General features: G+C 50.1%; 2 protein-coding genes across 2 annotated transcripts in view; one reads left to right on the top strand and one right to left on the bottom strand.

Moving 5' to 3' along the window:
* The window catches only part of CCM2 (CCM2 scaffold protein), a 247,433-nt gene that overhangs the window by 98,228 nt on the left and 130,155 nt on the right, over positions 1-19,050 (bottom strand). The gene's annotated exons all lie outside the window — the stretch shown is intronic.
* The window catches only part of LOC134395914 (unconventional myosin-Ig-like), an 85,426-nt gene that overhangs the window by 28,817 nt on the left and 37,559 nt on the right, over positions 1-19,050 (top strand). The window contains exons 12-19 of the mRNA XM_063122161.1: positions 1,420-1,490; positions 2,399-2,473; positions 2,862-2,994; positions 6,763-6,929; positions 9,613-9,820; positions 10,199-10,422; positions 13,269-13,413; positions 18,466-18,570. Coding sequence (XP_062978231.1) covers positions 1,420-1,490; positions 2,399-2,473; positions 2,862-2,994; positions 6,763-6,929; positions 9,613-9,820; positions 10,199-10,422; positions 13,269-13,413; positions 18,466-18,570 — 1,128 coding nt within the window. The remainder of the gene's footprint in view (positions 1-1,419; positions 1,491-2,398; positions 2,474-2,861; positions 2,995-6,762; positions 6,930-9,612; positions 9,821-10,198; positions 10,423-13,268; positions 13,414-18,465; positions 18,571-19,050) is intronic.

The following is a 19,050-nucleotide window of genomic DNA, read 5'->3' on the forward strand; positions in this document are numbered from 1 at the left end:
CCGCCCAATAGCCAAAGCTGTCAGGGCAGTTCACAAAAATTAAAACCATGAAGAACATAATAAAACAACCCACAATCTAAAAACACGATGATGATGATGATGATGATGATAATGATTGATTGATTGATTGATTGATTGATTACATTTCTTTGCCACCCCTAGGCAGGCTCTCTGGGCAGTTCACAACAATTAAAACCTAAAATACAACCTAAAATGTAAAACCTTAACACTACAGTCTAACAGTGCAAACCAAAATAAAACCTAGCAGCAACGCAAAGATTGAAAATACAGAGCGTCATCCGATGAGTGCTTTGGAGCACGCTTGTTACTGGCCACTTACGGGTGTTCTCAGGTCCTTTTCATAATGCCGTCCGCCTCCCGCGCGTCTCCCACTCCTTCTGCTCTATTTTCCACAACAAAATAAGACCCGGAAAATCCGTTGTTTTTTATTGAAGCGAAACTTGCCGCCATTTCCTGCTGTGTGCAGGAGAAGCGGTGGGATAAAAACGCCGACTGAATGGGCCACGGGGTCGTTGATGCTTCCTCTTTCTTCCCCGCGTGAAGAAAGAGGAAGCTGCTTGTCCCGAATGAGGGACAGAAAAGCGACGGTAGGGAAACGAGATTTCCCCCCGTCTGATGAGGCACACAACAACAGATTGAAAACAGCACTTAAGGACTGCAAACACCCGTTCCCCACCACCGGTCCCCCTGTCCCATTGTATATCGGGGAGCAGAACTTCACACCAGAGGTCAAATCCAAATCTGCCCCTTTTCACTGGCGGATTCTCGGCTTTTGCACAGTTTTTACCCCCTTCTAAAAAGTAGAAATGACTCTCTTCATTTATTTATTTATTGCATTTTTATACTGCCCAATAGCTGAAGCTCTCTGGGTGGTTCACAAAAATTAAAACCATTCAAAGTATAAAACAAACAGTATAAAAACATGATATAAAATACAATATCAAAGCACAACCAAGATAAAATCAGTGTAGATGTCAGGCGAACCTCCTGAGGGAACTCATTCCACAGTCGGGGTGCCACAGCGGAGAAGGCTCTGCTCCTGGTAGCCACCTGCCTCGCTTCCTTTGGCAGGGGCTCGCGGAGAAGGACCCCTGTGGATGATCTTAAGTTCAGGGCAGGTACATATGGGAGGAGGCGTTCCTTCAAATAACCTGGCCCCAAGTCTTAGTTACTGGCGTTAAGAGCTGTAGGGAAAAATAGGCTAGTGTTCTGGCCCCGCCCCCTTTTGCTTCTGGCCCCGCCCACCACTGGAGTGAGTCCCTTGGGCTGAATGGGCTTCTGCAGCCATGGCATAGGCCGTGGTGTCGGTGCACCCAGCCCTTCCAGTCAGCCAAGATGCATCCAGGCCCGTGAAGTCCCGGCCTCATCACCGTGACGCATCTGCTTGTGTCCCCGCAGCTCAACCCTGCCGACAAGACCATGGAGTTTGGACGGGATTTCCGGATCAAGCACTACGCCGGAGACGTGACGTGAGTGTCGCTCCCGCTTGGAGGTGGCTTTGCGCCTTTTGGTGGCGGCGCAGGGCGGGCGAAGCTTCGATAGCGTTCACGATCACCCTTGCGCTCTTGGGTGGCCCGTCAGGATGGATTCTCGCCGTCTTATGTACTATTTGCAAACTTAGCATGGATCCAAAGTGGTACCACCGGTGGCAGAGAGAAACGAGGCAGTTTTGATATAGACAGAGCTGGAGGTGATTTGAGATGGTGGGCTAGGTAAACCACGGCAACATCCCTCAAGCAACAAAATAGATGGTAATTATATTTAGAGATTTGAAGGCCTGGAAAGATCAGGGGGACGAAATGGGGAAATCTGAGAACAAACTAAAACCCATTTTTCCCTAGAGGCCCCTGGAAAAAACAGGTTTTACCCTTTGTTTTCCTCCCACGTTTCTGAGTTTCTTTTTTATTTTATTTTATTTATTTATTTATTTATTACATTTTTATACCGCCCAATAGCCGAAGCTCTCTGGGCGGTTCACAAAAATTGAAACCATGAAGAACATAATAAAACGTCCAACAATCTAAAACCCCCAATACAAAATACAATATAAAAAGCATCTTCACATAATGGAATAGGGGCCTATAAGGCCATCGAGTCCAACCCCCTGCTCATTGCAGGAATCCCACTGTCCATTCTCGACCCAATTGAGCCTTCACATCTCTCGTTACAATTCTGGAGCAGCCACCGGAGAGCCCTTGTCCAAGTGCTGTCTGCGGATTGGGCTCGTGGACGGCGTTGGCAACAGAGCACCTTTGGTGGGTGGGGCTGGATGTTGAGCAGGCAGCCGTGGTCTTCTCGGGACATCAGGGTGTTGTGAGCGTACCACGGTCTAGCGTGCGGCAAGGGGGTGAAAAGCCTCCCCAAATCTGTGTTCCAGGTATTCTGTGGAGGGGTTCCTGGACAAGAACAAGGACACCCTCTTCCAGGACTTCAAGCGACTGATGTACAACAGGTAGGTGAAACAGCTCTGTGAGCCCCAGCCTGGAAGGACAAGAGGTCTGTCTGGAGGGAGCTTCCTTTAGACCTGGCAGACCGCTTGCTCATTTAGCCCCATTGACCATACTGGCTGGGGACGATGGGAATTGCAGGCTAACCCTTAGGAAGGCTGATCTTCACCAAATCCCAAGAAGCGGCGGCATCACCGTTAAGCTCCCCACGTTGCCTGGCGTGAGGGTGGCTGAGATGCGATCCACGTTGTTGGCTAAATGGCACCGCCGGTCGCCTTGGGACTGGCCTTCAGGGCACACTGGGGGCTGAAGGAGAACAGGGGCGGATAAGGGAATGCCAGTGTGTGCCCAGTGGCTGCGTCTTTTCACTCTGCTGCTGTGGTTTTCCTCCAGCACAGACGCCGTCTTACAAGAGATGTGGCCGGAAGGCAAACAGAGTATCACGGAGGTGACCAAGCGGCCCCTGACGGCCGCCACGCTCTTCAAGATCTCCATCGTGGCCTTGGTGGAGAACCTGGCCTCCAAGGTAACTGTCATGCCTTTCTTGGTCTCCTGCCCCAAGGGATGGTGGGTCATAGAATAGCAGAGTTGTAAGGAGCCTACAAGGCCATCGAGTCCAACCCCCTGCTCAATGCAGGAATCCACCCAAAAGCATCCCTGACAGAGGGTTGTCCAGCTGCCTCTTGAAGGCCTCTAGTGTGGGAGAGCCCACCACCTCCCTAGGTCACTGGTTCCATTGTCGTGCTGCTCTAACAGTCAGGAAGTTTTTCGTGATGTCCAGCCGGATTCTGGCTTCCTGCAACTTGTGCCCATTATTCCGTGTCCTGCACTCTGGGAGGATCGAGAAGAGATCCTGGAAAGCTACTGTTCAAAGCTTAGGAACCCTGCCGGGGGTTGGGGAACAATAAAACCAATAAAAACAAGTGAATTCTATGATTCTAATGCAGACTAAAATTATTTGATTAGACATTCAAAGATGGAACAGTGCAATATGGCTGCAAGAAAGGCAACTGCTATTTTGGGCTGCATTAATAGAAGTCTAGCTTCCAAATCACGTGAGGTACTGGTTCCTCTCTATTCGGCCCTGGTTAGGCCTCATCTAGAGAATTGCATCCAGTTCTGGGCTCCACACTTCAAGAAGGACGCAGACAAGCTGGAGCGGGTTCAGAGGAGGGCAACCAGGATGATCAGGGGTCTGAAAACAAAGCCCTATGAGGAGAGACTGAAAGAACTGGGCATGTTTAGCCTGGAGAAGAGAAGATTGAGGGGAGACATGATAGCACTCTTCAAATACTTGAAAGGTTGTCACACAGAGGAGGGCCAGGATTTCTTCTCCATCATCCCAGAGTGCAGGACACGGAATAACAGGCTCAAGTTAAAGGAAGCCAGATTCCAGCTGGACATCAGGAAAAACTTCCTGACTGTTAGAGCAGTACGACAATGGAACCAGTTACCTAGGGAGGTTGTGGGCTCTCCCACACTAGAGGCCTTCAAGAGGCAGCTGGACAGCCATCTGTCAGGGATGCTTTAAGGTGGATTCCTGCATTGAGCAGGGGGGTTGGACTCGATGGCCTTGTAGAGATGGCCTCCAACTCTACTATTCTATGATTCTATTCCTTTGCCCTGCTGAAATAGAGGCTTTTGGGGTTAAGCGCTGGGCATCCCCCCCCTCTGCATCCCAGCCCAGGGGGCCTCACATTCCCCCTTTACACTTTCCCATCTTCCCTGAGTCTCCAAACAGTGGATCGCCAGCAGAGACGGGTGAATGGTGCTTTCGTAACGGTTGGCAAGTGCTGAGATATGGGGCGGTGGGGGGGGGGGAGGGGGAGGAGAGTTTGTCTCTGTCTGGGGCCGCTCGCTCGGAACCAGCTCCCAGAAGCCGCGATGCCTAAAATTAGATGCCTGCGCAAGCAGAGCAGCACGGGGGGAGCCGGGGGAGCCCAGATGGTGCCCCATGTGCTACTGGTACACTATAAATAAACGCATTGTAATTATCAATGGTATTTTTATCTTCTGCTTCCACCGGGCAACTCAGGGCAGCAGGGCTCATACTGGGCCTGATCCAGGATCTGCCTTGCTCAAGAGGAGGGACTCTGATTGAGGAAGAAACCCTGGCCCGAATTTTGGGGACCCCCCCCTCCACCATGCCTTAGCTCACCCCGTTCAGCTGGGTCTCCTGTCTCTCTGTTTAGTATTTTCAAGGGTTTGGAGGAGGAGGAGGAGGAGGAGGAGGAGGGGGCAATTGCTGCTCAGGGCCCTACTATTAAGCAGAGTGAAGCATCTGCCTCAGGCGGCAGATGCTGGGAGGCAGGGGGCGGCGTTCCTGCACCCACTGAGCCAGCCTGCTGCCACCCCCCACCCCCACCCCCAAGTGCACTAAAAGGCGCTGCTACATCACCAGTGTTGTATTAAGATTCAACACTGGTTGGCTTTTGGGCACGATACATGGGATATCATGGGGCATCTTGTATTTTGCTTCAGGCGGCAAAATATCTTGGGTGGTCCCTGGTGTTGCAATATTTTTAATAAACTCCTTCCCTATCGTCACCATCATCATCGTTTCTTTAATATTTAATAATAATAATAATAATTTATTTCTTACCTACCTCTCTGATTGGATTGAGGCGGGGAACAACATAAAATACTGATTAAAAACATAGTATACACTGTTAAAAACATCCTAAAAGCATCCTAAAATTCCACTGGATAGGACTGCCGGAAGAGATCAGGACATCAGAAAAAACTTCCTGACTGTTAGAGCAGTACGACAATGGAACCAGTTACCTAGGGAGGTGGTGGGCTCTCCCACACTAGAGGCCTTCAAGAGGCAGCTGGACAACCCTCTGTCAGGGATGCTTTAGGGTGGATCCCTGCATTGAGCAGGGGGTTGGACTCGATGGCCTTGTAGGCCCCTTCCAACTCTGCTATTCTATGATTCTATGACCACACTAGAGGCCTTCAAGAGGCAGCTGGACAACCATCTGTCAGGGATGCTTTAGGGTGGATTCCTGCATTGAGCAGGGGGTTGGACTCGATGGCCTTGTAGGCCCCTTCCAACTCTGCTATTCTATGATTCTATGATAGCTTTCTTGAATGCTAAAAGACTGTCAAGCTGACGAGTTTAAGGGGAATGCCGGCTGAGGAATGCTGTGAGTTGTGGGACTTTTTCCTGTCTAAACATGCATAGGACTGTGCCCTTAAATCTCTAAGCACTTCCCACTCAAATGCATTCATAACACGATAGTATAAAACTAGTATCAAAATTATTTTATTTTATTTTATTATTATTTATTATTTATTTATTTATTTATTTATTTATTTAGCACCATCAATGTACATGGTGCAGTACAGAGTAAAACAGTAAAATAGCAAAACCCTGCCACATAGGCTTACATTCTAATAAAATCATAATAAAACAATAAGGAGGGGAAGAGAATGCACCAAACAGGCACAGGGTAGAGTAAAACTAACAGTATAAAAGTCAGATCAAAGTCAAGTTTTAAAAGGTTTAGGAAAAAGAAAAGTTTTTAGCTGAGCTTTAAAAGCTGCGATTGAACTTGTAGTTCTCAAATGTTCTGGAAGAGCGTTCCAGGCGTAAGGGGCAGCAGAAGAAAATGGACGGAGCCGAGCAAGGGAAGTAGAGACCCTTGGGCAGGCGAGAAACATGGCATCAGAGGAGCGAAGAGCACGAGCGGGGCAATAGTGTGAGATGAGAGAGGAAAGATAGGCAGGAGCTAGACCGTGAAAAGCTTTGTAGGTCAACAGGAGAAGTTTATATTGGATTCTGAGGTGAATTGGAAGCCAATGAAGAGATTTCAGAAGTGGAGTAACATGGTCAGAGCGGCGAGCCAAGAAGATGATCTTAGCAGCAGAGTGGTGAACAGAAACCAACGGACTGATGTGAGAAGAAGGAAGGCCAGTGAGAAGAAGCATTTTATTTAAGCATTTTTATGCTGCCATTCAGCCAAAAAAGGCTCTCACGGCGGCTTACAAAAGTATTTCTTGACAGTCCCTGCCCACAGGCTTACAATCTAAATGTCATGACGCAGAAGGAAAGGGGATTGGGAGGGAGGAGGAAAGCATTGTGGCAGGAAACCAGTAGTTTTTGCGCATCATATTGGGTTTGTCCTTCGCTTCATAATAAACAGTTGAAAACATGACAGCAAAGTCACCAGCTAGGCAGGCAGGGCCATGTTGAAGAGCTCGGTGGCTGTGAGCAGGTAGGAGGGCGAGACCCCCTGCCTCTTTAACGACCCCCCTCTCTCTCTCCCTCCCTCCCTCCCTTCGCCCACAGGAGCCGTATTACGTCCGCTGCATCAAGCCCAATGACCAAAAGTCCCCCCTGCTCTTTGATGTGGAGCGCTGCCGTCACCAGGTGGCGTACCTGGGGCTGCTGGAGAACGTGAGGGTCCGGCGGGCCGGCTTCGCCTACAGGCAGCCCTATGATCGCTTCCTGCTCCGGTAGGCATGCCGCTGGGGCCGCCACACAGCCGCGAGGAAGGCACGTTCAGCAGGGTGCCGACGTCACGGCACAGCCGGTGGGCATACAGGTCCGGGTGGCCTCTGCCCAGATCGCCTGCCCGTTTAGGGAAGGCAAAAAGAGGAAGATGTTGGCCCCCTGCGGATCCACCGGACATGCTAACTATGAACCTGTGCGCAGGATTGGGTCAGCCAGAGGAGCCCCCAAGAGGAGGGGCCTGGGGGTAGCATATTATTATTATTTTATCTCTTTCTCGCTCATGGCTGTTTTTCTAGACAGACGTGACGGGCCTTTGCCAGGTCGTGCAGTCTGTTACAGATTCAGGGATTTCCTGACAATTGAGCATGTTTTAATTATGACTGCTTTCTGGGTGTTGGTGTGGATGCATTTTGGTAGGCCCAGTTTCTGAAGGTTTGCTGTATAGTTTTGGTAGGCCCAGTTTCTGAAGGTTTGCTGTGTAGTTTTGGTAGGCCCAGTTTCTGAAGGTTTGCTGTATAGTTTTGGTAGACCCAGTTTCTGAAGGTTTGCTGTGTAGTTTTGGTAGGCCCAGTTTCTAAAGGTTTGCTGTATAGTTTTGGTAGGCCCAGTTTCTGAAGGTTTGCTGTATAGTTTTGGTAGGCCCAGTTTCTGAAGGTTTGCTGTATAGTTTTGGTAGGCCCAGTTTCTGAAGGTTTGCTGTGTAGTTTTTTCATGTGATGCCGGTGACTGTTGTGACTAACGGAATAATTGTGACCTTTTCCTGTTGCCATAGTACTTTGACTTCCATGGCCAGTGGTGTATATTTTCCTCTCTTTTCCTTTTCAACAACATTTTTGTCATTTATTATTATTATTATTATTATTATTATTATTATTATTATTATCATCATCATCATCATCATCATCATCCCACCTTTTCCCCAATACTGGGCCTCAAGGACCATTTAGTCCCATTTAGCAAATGAGGGGCACCAGAACACGATCCTGGCATTAGGAATAAAAATAAGACCGTCTTCTCCTCCCAGCAGGGAAGATCATGCACTGGGCTATGCTGATCCTACTCAGAATATGCTCGTAGGCGGGGTGGGGGAGAGATATTTTGCATTTGCCTGGGCAGCAACAAAACCAAACAAAACCCAGATATTCTCACTGAGGTCATACTCCAGTATCAGAGGCAGTGAGACTATATACACCTGTTGCTGGGGAACATGGGTGGGAGGGTGCTGTTGCACTCTTTCCAGCTTGAAGGCACCTGGTCAACAGCTGGTTAGCAACTGTGTGAACCCTTGGTCTGATCCAGCAGGGATCTTTTTATGTTCTTATGTTCCTACGTTATTATAACCTATGAAGCTCCACGAAAAGCGTGGACTTGAAGTCAGTGGCTGCAGGTGGCTGCGATGTCCGTGAGGCAGTGAATCCGCTCCGGGTTCCAGTCAGAAGCTATCCCAGATGCTTCCTTACTTTGTATAGCTCATTTAGGGTGCTGATTGAAACCTGGAGCGGATTCACCGCCCCACTGACATTGGACCCACCAGCCTCCACTGGTGGCAGAGGATGTAATTGTTTCTCCCAGTCAAAAAATCCTGGTGCTTCAACCCTGTGAGCCCTGGGTCTGCTGCTGCACCACCGCTTGTGCATTCTGCAACATGGCCAAAGAGGAGGCGCAGGGAACGCTTATCAAATTTGCAGATGACACAAAATTGGGTGGGATAGATAGCTAATACCCTGGAAGACAGAAACAAACTTCAAAGTGATCTTGATAGGCTGGAGTGCTGGGCTGGAAACAACAGGATGAAATTTAATAGGGATAAATGCCAAGTTCTACATTTAGGAAATAGAAACCAAATGCACAGTTACAAGATGGGGGATACTTGGCTCAGCAATACTACAAACGAGAAGGATCTGGGAATTGTTGTAGATATGGCAGTGCGATATGGCTGCAAGAAAGGTCAATGCTATTTTGGGCTGCATTAATAGAAGCATAGCTTCCAAATCACGTGAGGTCCTGGTTCCTCTCTATTCGGCCCTGGTTAGGCCTCATCTAGAGTATTGCGTCCAGTTCTGGGCTCCACAATTCAAGAAGGACGCAGACAAGCTGGAGCGTGTTCAGAGGAGGGCAACCAGGATGATCAGGGGTCTGGAAACAAAGCCCTATGAGGAGAGACTGAGAGAACTGGGCATGTTTAGCCTGGAGAAGAGAAGATGGAGGGGAGACATGATAGTACTCTTCAAATACTTAAAAGGTTGTTACACAGAGGAGGGCCAGGATCTCTTCTCGATCCTCCCAGAGTGCAGGACACGGAATAACGGGCTCAAGTTAATGAAGCCAGATTCCAGCTGGACATCAGGAAAACTTCCTGACTGTTAGAGCAGGACGACAATGGAATCCGTTGCCTAGGGAGGTTGTGGGCTCTCCCACCCTAGAGGCCTTCAAGAGGCAGCTGGACAACCCTCTGTCAGGGATGCTTTAGGGTGGATCCCTGCATTGAGCAGGGGGTTGGACTCGATGGCCTTGGAGGCCCCTTCCAACTCTGCTATTCTATGATTCTAAGACCTCTGGGGTGGACCTCTCCATTGGAACAGCTCTAGCCTAATGGTCTAGGCGGGACCGTCCGTTAACTTGGGCCGGCCCTGCCTAGACCTGTCTCTGGATGGGCCAGTCATGGACAAATTCCTCCCTGCCCAGGTATAAGATGACCTGCGAGTACACGTGGCCCAACCACCTCATGGCCACGGACCGCGAGGCCACGCAGGCCCTGATGGAGCAGCACGGCTTCCAAGACGACGTCGCCTACGGGCACACCAAGATCTTCATCCGCACGCCCCGGACCCTTTTCTCCCTGGAGCAGGAGCGCGCTCAGTTGGTCCCCATCATCGTCTTGCTGCTGCAGAAGGTACCCGAGAGTCCGTGAGGACGTGGTCTGCCCGCGCCTGTGCAGACGGACGGCGGGGCCCTTGCTGCTGGAAATGGGGGCTAGCAGTCCCCTGCTAGGATTTTGGAAGAGAGGTTGCTTCACCAAAATAGGACAACTGAGTATGCCCCTTAGTCATGCTGGCTGGGGATGATAGGAGTTGTATTCCAATGCATCCGGAGGGCAGCAGGTTGGGGGAGGTTGCCTTCTGTGTTTCCTTTGTGATGCTCTCTTAGGGGCCTGGCCCCACACCAAAGGCACGCAGGATCCTCATCCGTTGGCACCAGGGGGGCAGACGAAGGGTGGTCTGGAGTGATGTGGCTGCACTGGCCACGCATTTGACTCCTCCGTCTCATCCAGGCCTGGAGAGGAGCCCTGGCCCGCAAGCGCTGCCGGTACCTGCGGGCCGTCTACACCATCATGGCTCACTACAAGCGCCACAAGGTCAAGTCCCACCTGATGGAGCTGGTGCAGCGCTTCCAGGGCGTGCGCAACATGGCCGACTACGGCAAGAGGGTGGAGTGGCCGGAGCCCCCGGCCGCGCTGGCGCAGTTCCAAGAAAACAGCAAGATCATCTTCCGCAGGTAACAGCGGTGTGGAGCAAAGGCGGCATTTAGAGGCCCAAGACAGCCAGCTGCGTTACAGCACGGACTGGCAGCTCCCATGCTGTGACCCCCTGCAAAACTATAACCCCCCACACACACACCCCTGCCGCCACCAGCACTTTTAGCTAGGAAACCGCCGGGATTCCTTCCTCATCTCTGGTCTCTCATCAGAGGTTGGAGGTAACGAAGGGACTCCCTTGAAGTGCTCCTCAACATTTTTATTAATGATTTGGACGAGGAGGTACAGGGAACGCTGATCAAATTTGCAGATGACACCAAATTGGGTGGGATAGCTCATACCCTGGAAGACAGAAACAAACTTCAAAGTGATCTTGATAGGCTGGAGTGCTGGGCTGAAAACAACAGGATGAAATTTAATAGGGATAAATGCCAAGTTCTACATTTAGGGAATAGAAACCAAGTGCACAGTTACAAGATGGGGGATACTTGGCTCAGCAACACTACAAACGAGAAGGATCTTGGAATTGTTGTAGATCACAAGCTGAATATGAGCCAACAGTGCGATAGGGCTGCAAGAAAGGCAAATGCTATTTTGGGCTGCATTAATAGAAGTATAGCTTCCAAATCACGCGAGGTACTGGTTCCTCTCTATTCGGCCCTGGTTAGGCCTAATCTAGAGTATTGCGTCCAGTTCTGGGCTCCACAATTCAAGAAGGACGCAGACAAGCTGGAGCGTGTTCAGAGGAGGGCAACCAGGATGATCAGGGGTCTGGAAACAAAGCCCTATGAAGAGTGACTGAAAGAACTGGGCATGTTTAGCCTGGAGAAGAGAAGGTTGAGGGGAGACATGAGAGCACTCTTCAAAGACTTAAAAGGTTGTCACACAGAGGAGGGCCAGGACCTCTTCTCCATCCTCCCAGAGTGCAGGACACGGAATAACGGGCTCAAGTTAAAGGAAGCCAGATTCCAGCTGGACATCAGGAAAAACTTCCTGACTGTTAGAGCAGTACGACAATGGAATCAGTTGCCTGGTGAGGTTGTGGGCTCTCCCACACTAGAGGCCTTCAAGAGGCAGCTGGACAACCCTCTGTCAGGGATGCTTTAAGGTGGATTCCTGCATTGAACAGGGGGTTGGACTCGATGGCCTTGTAGGCCCCTTCCAACTCTGCTATTCTATGATTCTATGATTCTAGTGCTAATGTGGGAAACCCCAGGCAGTGCTGCCAAACAGCAGATGCAGGAGGGTTTGGTGGGCCGCCATAAATGGCTTGGCAGGCCGTATGTGGCCCACGGGCCGCCATTTTTGCACCCCAGTTATCAGATACGGCAGCAATAAACAGGTGATGTTAGTAAAGTAGCTCTTTGTAGGGGCTGGTGCTTGCAAGATCAGCTGGCTTGAAGGGCCCTTGAAGCCTGGGGACAGACCGGGGCCACTGTAGTCCAGTGGAGGTTCTGATCAGGGATGAAAGAAGCAGTGATTAATTCTCCCAAAATTACTTAACGCTCATTTTGGCTCACTCCATTTTGGTTTTTGGTTTTTGTCATGTCTAGCCCTGCTCCCTCTGGGTTGGAAGAAGGTGTTTCAGGTGATCAATCAGAATCAGACTCTGAAGTAGAGGAGTTGGCCCCAGGCACAGGCCATCCTGTATCAGTGGGGCAGAAAGCTCTCACAGGCTCTTCACTAGCTGGGAGTGAACCCTCTCCAGAGTTTATCTCCTCAAGGGCAAACAATACACAGTCAGTGGGAAGCCAAAATTCTTCCAAAGGGGAGAGCACGGAGAGGTTAGCAAACCATAGAGCACGCCGCAGACTAAAATGGGCGGAGCTAAAGGAAGGCGAGAGAAAGTCAGCCCGGCTAGCATCCCATCGGAAGCTGCCTCAGAACTAACCTCTCTGAAGTTAATGCGTCTTGGGAAAGAACTTTCCATTCTCCTTGAAAGAACAATGGTCTCGCTTAGTTTGCATAGATTAGACTCTCTTCAGGTGAGAAGAGATGTTTATTGCTTAAATAAAGCTTTGTGGATTACTCAGCAGCCTCGTTATTGTCTCTTAAGAAGGCAGGAGGTTTTGAGAAACACAACAGTTTTCAATCTGTGTTTTGGGTTGTTTAAAAAGGGGAAAGTGCACATTTCTATGTGTCTTTTTCAGAAGCACACACTTCCTCCCCCTGCCCCAAATTGAGTAAAGTGTGAAAAAGGCACATTTCAAAGTGTGCATTCAAAAAAACCACCAACGTCACATTTTTTGAACATGATTGTACATTTGGGAATTCGCAAACATTTCTTGAAAATAAGCACTCCTGCTCACATTTGTGTTCAGAATTGTGAACAGGACATGTTGACATGATTTGCGGACAGAAATGAAATTCTTGTGCATCCCTAATTCTGATCTCTGTTCACTCCAGTGCCTAGGGTAAGGCTGCTGTATTTTTATAAAATGGGAACAATTCATCCCTCCTGAGAATTCCATTCATTCTAGTTTCCATTTTTTAAACACACACACACACACACACACAAGTTTCTAGTCCTTACGATCACATCTAAATTCCAAAGTTACTAATTAAGCCTGCAGCAAAAGGCTTGAACATTCACGGGTATCTCCTGGCGAAAGTTCAGAAGCCAGTCAGGGGGCTCGTCAGGTTTTCCAGGGTATACACCCATTTTCAAGATTGCGTGTGCTTCCTTAAGGACTAGAAACTTGGTTTGTTGCTTTTAATGAAGTCTAGTATTCTTTAGATTCTGAGTTCTGCGGCATATGCTGTGTTCGGATCCACCGTGGTACAGTGAAAGACATGCAAGGTAACGAGCTACGTGGATCTGGCTGGCCGGGCAGACTCTCTCAGCTTCTCCTGGGTTCCCCTGCAGGTGGAGAGCCAGGCAGATCGTGAAGAACATTCCTCCATCGGATATGGAGCAGATCAAGGCTAAAGTGGCAGCTCTGGAAGTCTTGCAAGGCCTACGGAAAGACTGGGGCTGCTGCCGGAACTGGGGCCGGAACTACTTGGTGTCGGTGAGTGTCCATCACAGGCAGGGCAATGGGAAGGGTGGGCTCCTGGTTGATCTGCAGCTTCCCGTGTCACACCTGGCTCCTGTGCAAGTTTGTTTCTTCGTTTCAAAGACGTTGTTGTTGTTTTTAATACCGCCTTTCCATTAAAAAAAACAACAACCACAATTCTCAGGGTGGTTTGCAACAACCAAATAAAAGAACATATGAAATAACATAGAATTAAAAATGGGAATCAAGAAGGAGATTACAAAACAGTCCAGCAGAGATCAAACAACAGTGATTCAAAGGCCTGGGAGAAGAACAAGGTATTGCCCTGGCACCTAAAAGATAACCGTCCATGCTCCAGGTGAGCATCTCCCCATCCTCACAGACATCTCAGGCTACAAAATCAGGTGAGGGCCCTCTAACAATCCAGTCAGCTCCTCCCGGGTGGGGGTGAGGGCAGAACTGGCCACACCATCAGTCTATATGAGACTTCAGTGAGCTTCAGCTCCCTGCTGAGACAACATCCTCCTATTGCCCTTAGAAGAGAGACTTATAAGCAGGGCTCACTGGGAGCTGTCCAAGGTCCTCTTTCCTTCTTGCTTTGTTTTGACTGCTTCTGGATGATACTGGGAGCCACAAGAGATTGCAGAAGAGGACAGTCTGCCACACTGAAATGTAGGAGGCAAGCCTCCCCCCGCACCACTCTCCATTCACTCCATCTGGAAAAACTTTACCTGCTAGATTCTTCCGTGTCTTGATGGTGTGAAATGCACAGCAGAAAGAGTGGTCCCCACCCCCATCTTAATGTTGCAGTGGACAGAGAAGGAGCACTAGTTAAAGTTCCCCCTCTTAAAGATACGGGGAGGGGGCAGACGCCCTCTCCTATGCTCAGGTTCAGGGCCAAAGAAAGCCTTTCCTTCCTCGCCTCCCCCTTGAGAGGTTTTGGGCCCGCTGAGTTCTCGTTTCCATAGTAACATGGAACATGCAGAGCTTTTTCAGAAGCCCGAGGCGTCTTCCACCTCCTCCACCTCCATGCCCCCACCCCACGTTTCCCCCACCCACCCACCTCTCGCCTGAATCCACGCTTCTCTTTCCAAGCTCAGAAGAAGCTTCCGTAAAGCCTACCACTTCCTAGAGGTGAGCTCTTTTCAGTTCTTGTAAGCTAAGGAGGGCCACAACGTGGATGAGAAGCCGAGTCAGATAAGGTAATTGCACCAAGCAAAGGTTCAAAGGTTACAGGCATCCGGGTTTTTGTCCTGTTTCGCCATGTGCTTTGGCTTCCTCAGAAAAACAGTTCCTTTGTCTGTAAAGACCGACAAACACATACATCACACACATTGAATGCCATTCAGTGTTACATCATTATTTTCAGAAAGCACCGAAAGAGATTCCAAAACATTTTTGTATGTGGCTTCCTCAATTCCCATCATCCCCAGCATGGCCATTCTCTGCTCCGAAGAAGCCTAGGAACATGGTGTGAGAGCTGGAGAGAAGATGTACCCCTTTGGTATGAGGGCTTCCCGCTTCTGGCACAGCCTAGGCATAGCTGGTTGGGGGTTATGGGTGTTGTAGTCCAACACATCTAGAGCCCAGGGGGCGGCTGCCCTGGGGGAGTATTAAGGGAGTGTAAAATTCTGAGCGCGCAGAGAAAGGGAAGCCAGGGGAATTATTTGTGTCACCTGGAATGCCCAACGTGGTAAACAAACAGCAGAACAGAGAGATGTGAAAGGCGTCCTCATGAAACATTGATCAAAGCAGATACAAGCCAGGCTACAAAAATAGCAGCAGAACCATCCCTAAATTCCTGGCACCCAAAAGGAGATCGCAAACATCCGTTAACAGCCTCTCGCAGCAAAGTTTATCCGGCACCCTCAAAATCCTAATGGAAAAGGACGGTGCTTAGTACGAATCTAAAACAGAAGTGCCGTCCCTTGATGGGCTTGCTAAATCAGCCTTTCATAGAATCATAGAATCATAGAATAGCAGAGTTGGAAGGGGCCTACAAGGCCATCGAGTCCAACCCCCTTCTCAATGCAGGAATCCACCCTAAAGCATCCCTGGCAGATGCTTGTCCAGCTGCCTCTTGAAGGCCTCTAGTGTGGGAGAGCCCACAACCTCCCTAGGTAACTGATTCCACCGTCGCACTGCTCTAACAGTTAGGAAGTTTTTCCTGATGTCCAGCCGGAATCTGGCTTCCTTTAACTTGAGCCCGTTATTCCGTGTCCTGCACTCTGGGAGGATCGAGAAGAGATCCCGGCCCTCCTCTGTGTGACAACCTTTTAAGTATTTGAAGAGTGCTATCATGTCTCCCCTCAATCTTCTCTTCTCCAGGCTAAACATGCCCAGTTCTTTCAGTCTCTCTTCATAGGGCTTTGTTTCTAGACCTCTGATCATCCTGGTTGCCCTCTTCTGAACACGCTCCAGCTTGTCTGCGTCCTTCTTGAATTGTGGAGCCCAGAACTGGACACAACCTGGGGCGCTCCAGATGTGTTGGACTGCATCTCCCAGAATGCCCCAGCCAGCTCTGCTATTCTATGATTCTATGAATCCTTAATGCACAGAACAATGTTTTTAGATTCTATCAATGTTCAAAGCACATAGCCTTCCACAAGCTGGTGCCCCCAGGTGTCTGACTACAACTCTTATCATAGAATCCTAGAAGAATAGAGTTGGAAGGGGCCTACAAGGCCATCAACCCCCTGCTCAGTGCAGGAGTCCACCTCAAAGCATCCCTGGCAGATGGCTGTCCAGCTGCCTCTTGAAGGCCTCTAGGGTGGGAGAGCCCACCTCCTCCCTAGGTCACGGGTTCCATTGTCGTACTGCTCTAACAGTCGCGATGTTTTTCCTGATGTCCAGCCGGAATCTGGCTTCCTGTCACTTGAGCCCATGATTCCATGTCCTACACTCTGGGATGCTGGTTGTACTCCTGCCCATGTGAAGAGCACCAGAAGGGTTGGGGAAGATGGCACTAGCGCATTGACACTAGGCTTCCAAGGGCTTCCGTCCAACCCACGGGTCTCCACCGGTTCCTTTCAGCTCTGTGAGAAGCCTTCTCTCCTGGCCTTGTTCTCCCAGCTCTGGAATTTGCTGGACAGCTCCTCCTCCCCTCTGGGTTGCCAGATGGAAGTTGACGTTCCCCTACTGAAGCGAAACAGCATGCCCCTCTTTGGTGGCAGGTGTCTGGTTGCCCCACGCGATGCAGATGTGTTCCTCAACCCAAAGCCCATGTGGCTACTGAGCCAGACTCCGGCTGCCTGGGTGCTCCCATGTGCGTGTGTGTGCTTGCCTGGGCTCCTTGCTGGCTGATCTCCAACCAGTCTTCTGAGTCAGACCAGGCCCACACGCTGCATCATCGCCCACCACTGAATTTTGCTGAGGGTGGGGAAGGCCCTGGGATCCCACAGGGGTCTTCAGATATCTTGGAAGAAAGTGAGTCAGGGCGTGAATGAGCGGAACCTGGGAAATGTGCGTAGGAGAGGGCAGCATCAGAGTAGGAATATTATTTTTCAGTGCATGATCTCCATGGTGATTTCTCCCCACATCCTCTAAGCCGGGAGAGAGAATCTGTGTGGGCAGCGGCCCCCGCAGACATTTCTCTACTTGCTGGCTATGGGATTGTACTATGCTAAGGCAGAATAGGCTCCACACCACCGCCACCACCACCTGCCTCAACAGACGCCCACCCAGGCGCTCTCCAAGGAGAATTCCTACATTGGGAAGAGTATCAAGGCATACAGGGAGCAGCCTCGTACAGAGTCCTGCCCTTCGTCTATCTAGCCCAGTGTTGTCAACACTGGCTGGCAGCAACGTTTCTCCAGGGTTTCAGGCTGGAGTTTTTCCAGCCCTACCTGGGGGTGCCAGGGTTCGAACCTGGGACCTTCTGCGTGCAAAGCAATCAATCAAAAGACACCTTGTACATGCAGACATGTGGCACATCATGAGAGTATTGCATCCAGTTCTGGGCTCCACAATTCAAGAAGGACGCAGACAAGCTGGAGCGTGTTCAGAGGAGGGCAACCAGGATGATCAAGGGCCTGAAAACAAAGCCCCATGAGGAGAGACTGAAAGAACTGGGCCTGTTTAGCCTGGAGAAGAGAAGATGGAGGGGAGACATGAGAGCACTCTTCAAATACTTCAAAGGTTGTCACACAGAGGAGGGCCAGGATCTCTTCTCGATCCTCCCAGAGTGCAGGACATGGAATAACAGGCTCATGTTACAGGAAGCCAGATTCCAGCTGGACATCAGGAAAAACTTCCTGACTGTTAGAGCAGTACGACAATGGAATCAGTTACCTAGGGAGGTTGTGGGCTCTCCCACCCTAGAGGCCTTCAAGAGGCAGCTGGACAACCCTCTGTCAGGGATGCTTTAGGGTGGATTCCTGCATTGAGCAGGGGGTTGGACTCGATGGCCTTGTAGGCCCCTTCTGGCTCTGCTATTCTATGATTCTATGAACCCCTCTCTAATGTTCTGGCTTGTTTGAAAATTGATATAATGCCTTTCAATCATGTTTCCAGGGCCGTTTGCTGTATGCAGGACTTTGTTTTCTTTTTAAAAAGCCATGCAAGAATTCAAACATTCCCCACCCCCAGCAATTTGAAGTGGTACAGTCCAGAACGTTGTCCCTTTGTTTAGTATGAGGTGGGCTTGCTCTACTCAGGCAGTAGCAGGAGAGGGGGATTGGACTGTACCACTTCAGATTATGGGGGTGGGGAGTTTACATTTTTAAAAATGTTTCCCTTTGCAAGAAAAAGGAAAAAAAAGGAAGTAGAATACTATTATAGTAGGGAGCAAGTGTAGCTAGAACCTTTCTCCCTGAAAGGTGTGTGTGTGTTTTTCACTTGAAGGGAGGTGTGTTTCTTGCCGAGGGACCATTCAGAAATTCCCCCGCCACCACCATCTGCAGCCTGAAGTGGTACGCTCCGCTCTGCCATACCATTCCACTGCCTCATTCTGGCGCATGCCATTCCCCAGCTTCCAAATGGGAAAATAGTCACAGACACACACCTTTGTGGCCTTCTCTGCCCTACAGCGTCCACACTCACCTCGTGTTTTCTCTTTTTCTCCTCCAGGTAGATGAGAACCCTGCGATGGCCACCCAGTTTGCCAAACAGGTGACCGCCCTCAAGGACAAAGTGCACTTCCGTTCGGTGCTGTTTTCGTGCCACGTCCGCAAGGTGAGGGACCGTCGTCGGGCGCTGCTTACGACCGCGTGTCATTCCGCTCAGTAGACCTGCACCGCAAAACTAAAATGGTTTTAACAAGGTTCCTCCCCCTCACCGCCCCCAGGATCCCTGGGAACTGCAAATCTCTTAAGGGGGGAGTCCTGGGAACTGCAAATTTTGGGGGGATGGATGGGTTGGGAACTGCAAATTTCCAGAGGGGGAGCCCTGGTAACGGCAGATCTCTAAGGGGGAACCTCGAATCTTTTGAAGGGAGCCTGCGGGGCAACCTCAAATCTCTTGAGGGGGAGCCCTGGAAACTTCAAATCTCTTGAAGGGGAGCCCTGGAAACTTCAAATCTCTTGAGGGGGAGCCCTGGAAGCTGTAAATCTCTTGAGGGGGAGCCCTGGAAACTTCAAATCTCTTGAGGGGGAGCCCTGGAAACTTCAAATCTCTTGAGGGGGAGCCCTGGAAGCTGTAAATCTCTTGAGGGGG

Source organism: Elgaria multicarinata, chromosome 1 (genome assembly GCF_023053635.1).
Source record: "Elgaria multicarinata webbii isolate HBS135686 ecotype San Diego chromosome 1, rElgMul1.1.pri, whole genome shotgun sequence".
Classification (NCBI taxonomy): Eukaryota; Metazoa; Chordata; class Lepidosauria; order Squamata; family Anguidae; genus Elgaria; species Elgaria multicarinata.